At 60.6% G+C, this 967-nt stretch overlaps 1 protein-coding gene across 1 annotated transcript in view; it reads right to left on the bottom strand.

Moving 5' to 3' along the window:
* The window catches only part of LOC108447497 (mucin-2-like), a 4036-nt gene that overhangs the window by 1857 nt on the left and 1212 nt on the right, over positions 1 to 967 (bottom strand). Inside the window, exon 2 of the mRNA XM_017737669.1 lies at positions 6 to 942. Coding sequence (XP_017593158.1) covers positions 6 to 942 — 937 coding nt within the window. The remainder of the gene's footprint in view (positions 1 to 5; positions 943 to 967) is intronic.

The raw sequence follows: 967 nt of genomic DNA, 5'->3' as shown, positions 1-967 counted from the left end.
ATCGCGGGGGGTTGGTATCACCGGTGTGGTATCCGTGGTGTCCGCCACGCTTGGGGTCACTGGGGCGGTGTCTGTGGTGTCCAACAGGGCAGGTGTCACCGATGTCACCAGGTCGATGGCCGCAGTGTCCCTCTCATCCAGGGGTGGTGGCGTCACTGATGTCACCAGGTTGGTGGCTGCAGCGGCCATCAGGGTGGGTGTCACTGATGCCACCAAGTCAATGGCCACAGCATCCTTCAGGGTGGATGTCACTGGTGTGACCAGGACAGTGTCCACAACTTCCATCTTGTCCAGCAGGCTGGGTGTCACCGGTGTCACCAGGTCAGTGGCCATGATGTCCAGCTCATCTGGTGGGCTTGGTGTCACAGGTGTCACCAGGTCAGTGGCCACAGCGTCCAGCTCATCTGGTGGGCTTGGTGTCACCAGGTCAGTGGCCATAGTGTCCGGCTCATCTGATGGGCTTGGTGTCACAGGTGTCACCAGGTCAGTGGCCACAGCGTCCAGCTCATCTGGTGGGCTTGGTGTCACCAGGTCAGTGGCCATAGTGTCCGGCTCATCTGATGGGCTTGGTGTCACAGGTGTCACCAGGTCAGTGGCCACAGCGTCCAGCTCATCTGGTGGGCTTGGTGTCACCAGGTCAGTGGCCATAGTGTCCGGCTCATCTGATGGGCTTGGTGTCACAGGTGTCACCAGGTCAGTGGCCACAGCGTCCAGCTCATCTGGTGGGCTTGGTGTCACCAGGTCAGTGGCCATAGTGTCCGGCTCATCTGATGGGCTTGGTGTCACAGGTGTCACCAGGTCAGTGGCCACAGCGTCCAGCTCATCTGGTGGGCTTGGTGTCACCAGGTCAGTGGCCATAGTGTCCGGCTCATCTGGTGGGCTTGGTGTCACCAGGCTGGTGGCCACAGCATCCAACTCATCTGATGGGCTTGGTGTCACAGGGGTCACCAGGCGTGTGGGGGAAGAG

This window comes from Corvus brachyrhynchos, unplaced genomic scaffold (genome assembly GCF_000691975.1).
Source record: "Corvus brachyrhynchos isolate BGI_N302 unplaced genomic scaffold, ASM69197v1 scaffold426, whole genome shotgun sequence".
Taxonomy (NCBI): Eukaryota; Metazoa; Chordata; class Aves; order Passeriformes; family Corvidae; genus Corvus; species Corvus brachyrhynchos.
The sequence above is the reverse complement of the archived record's forward strand: the minus strand, read 5'-3'. Positions and strand labels throughout refer to the sequence as shown.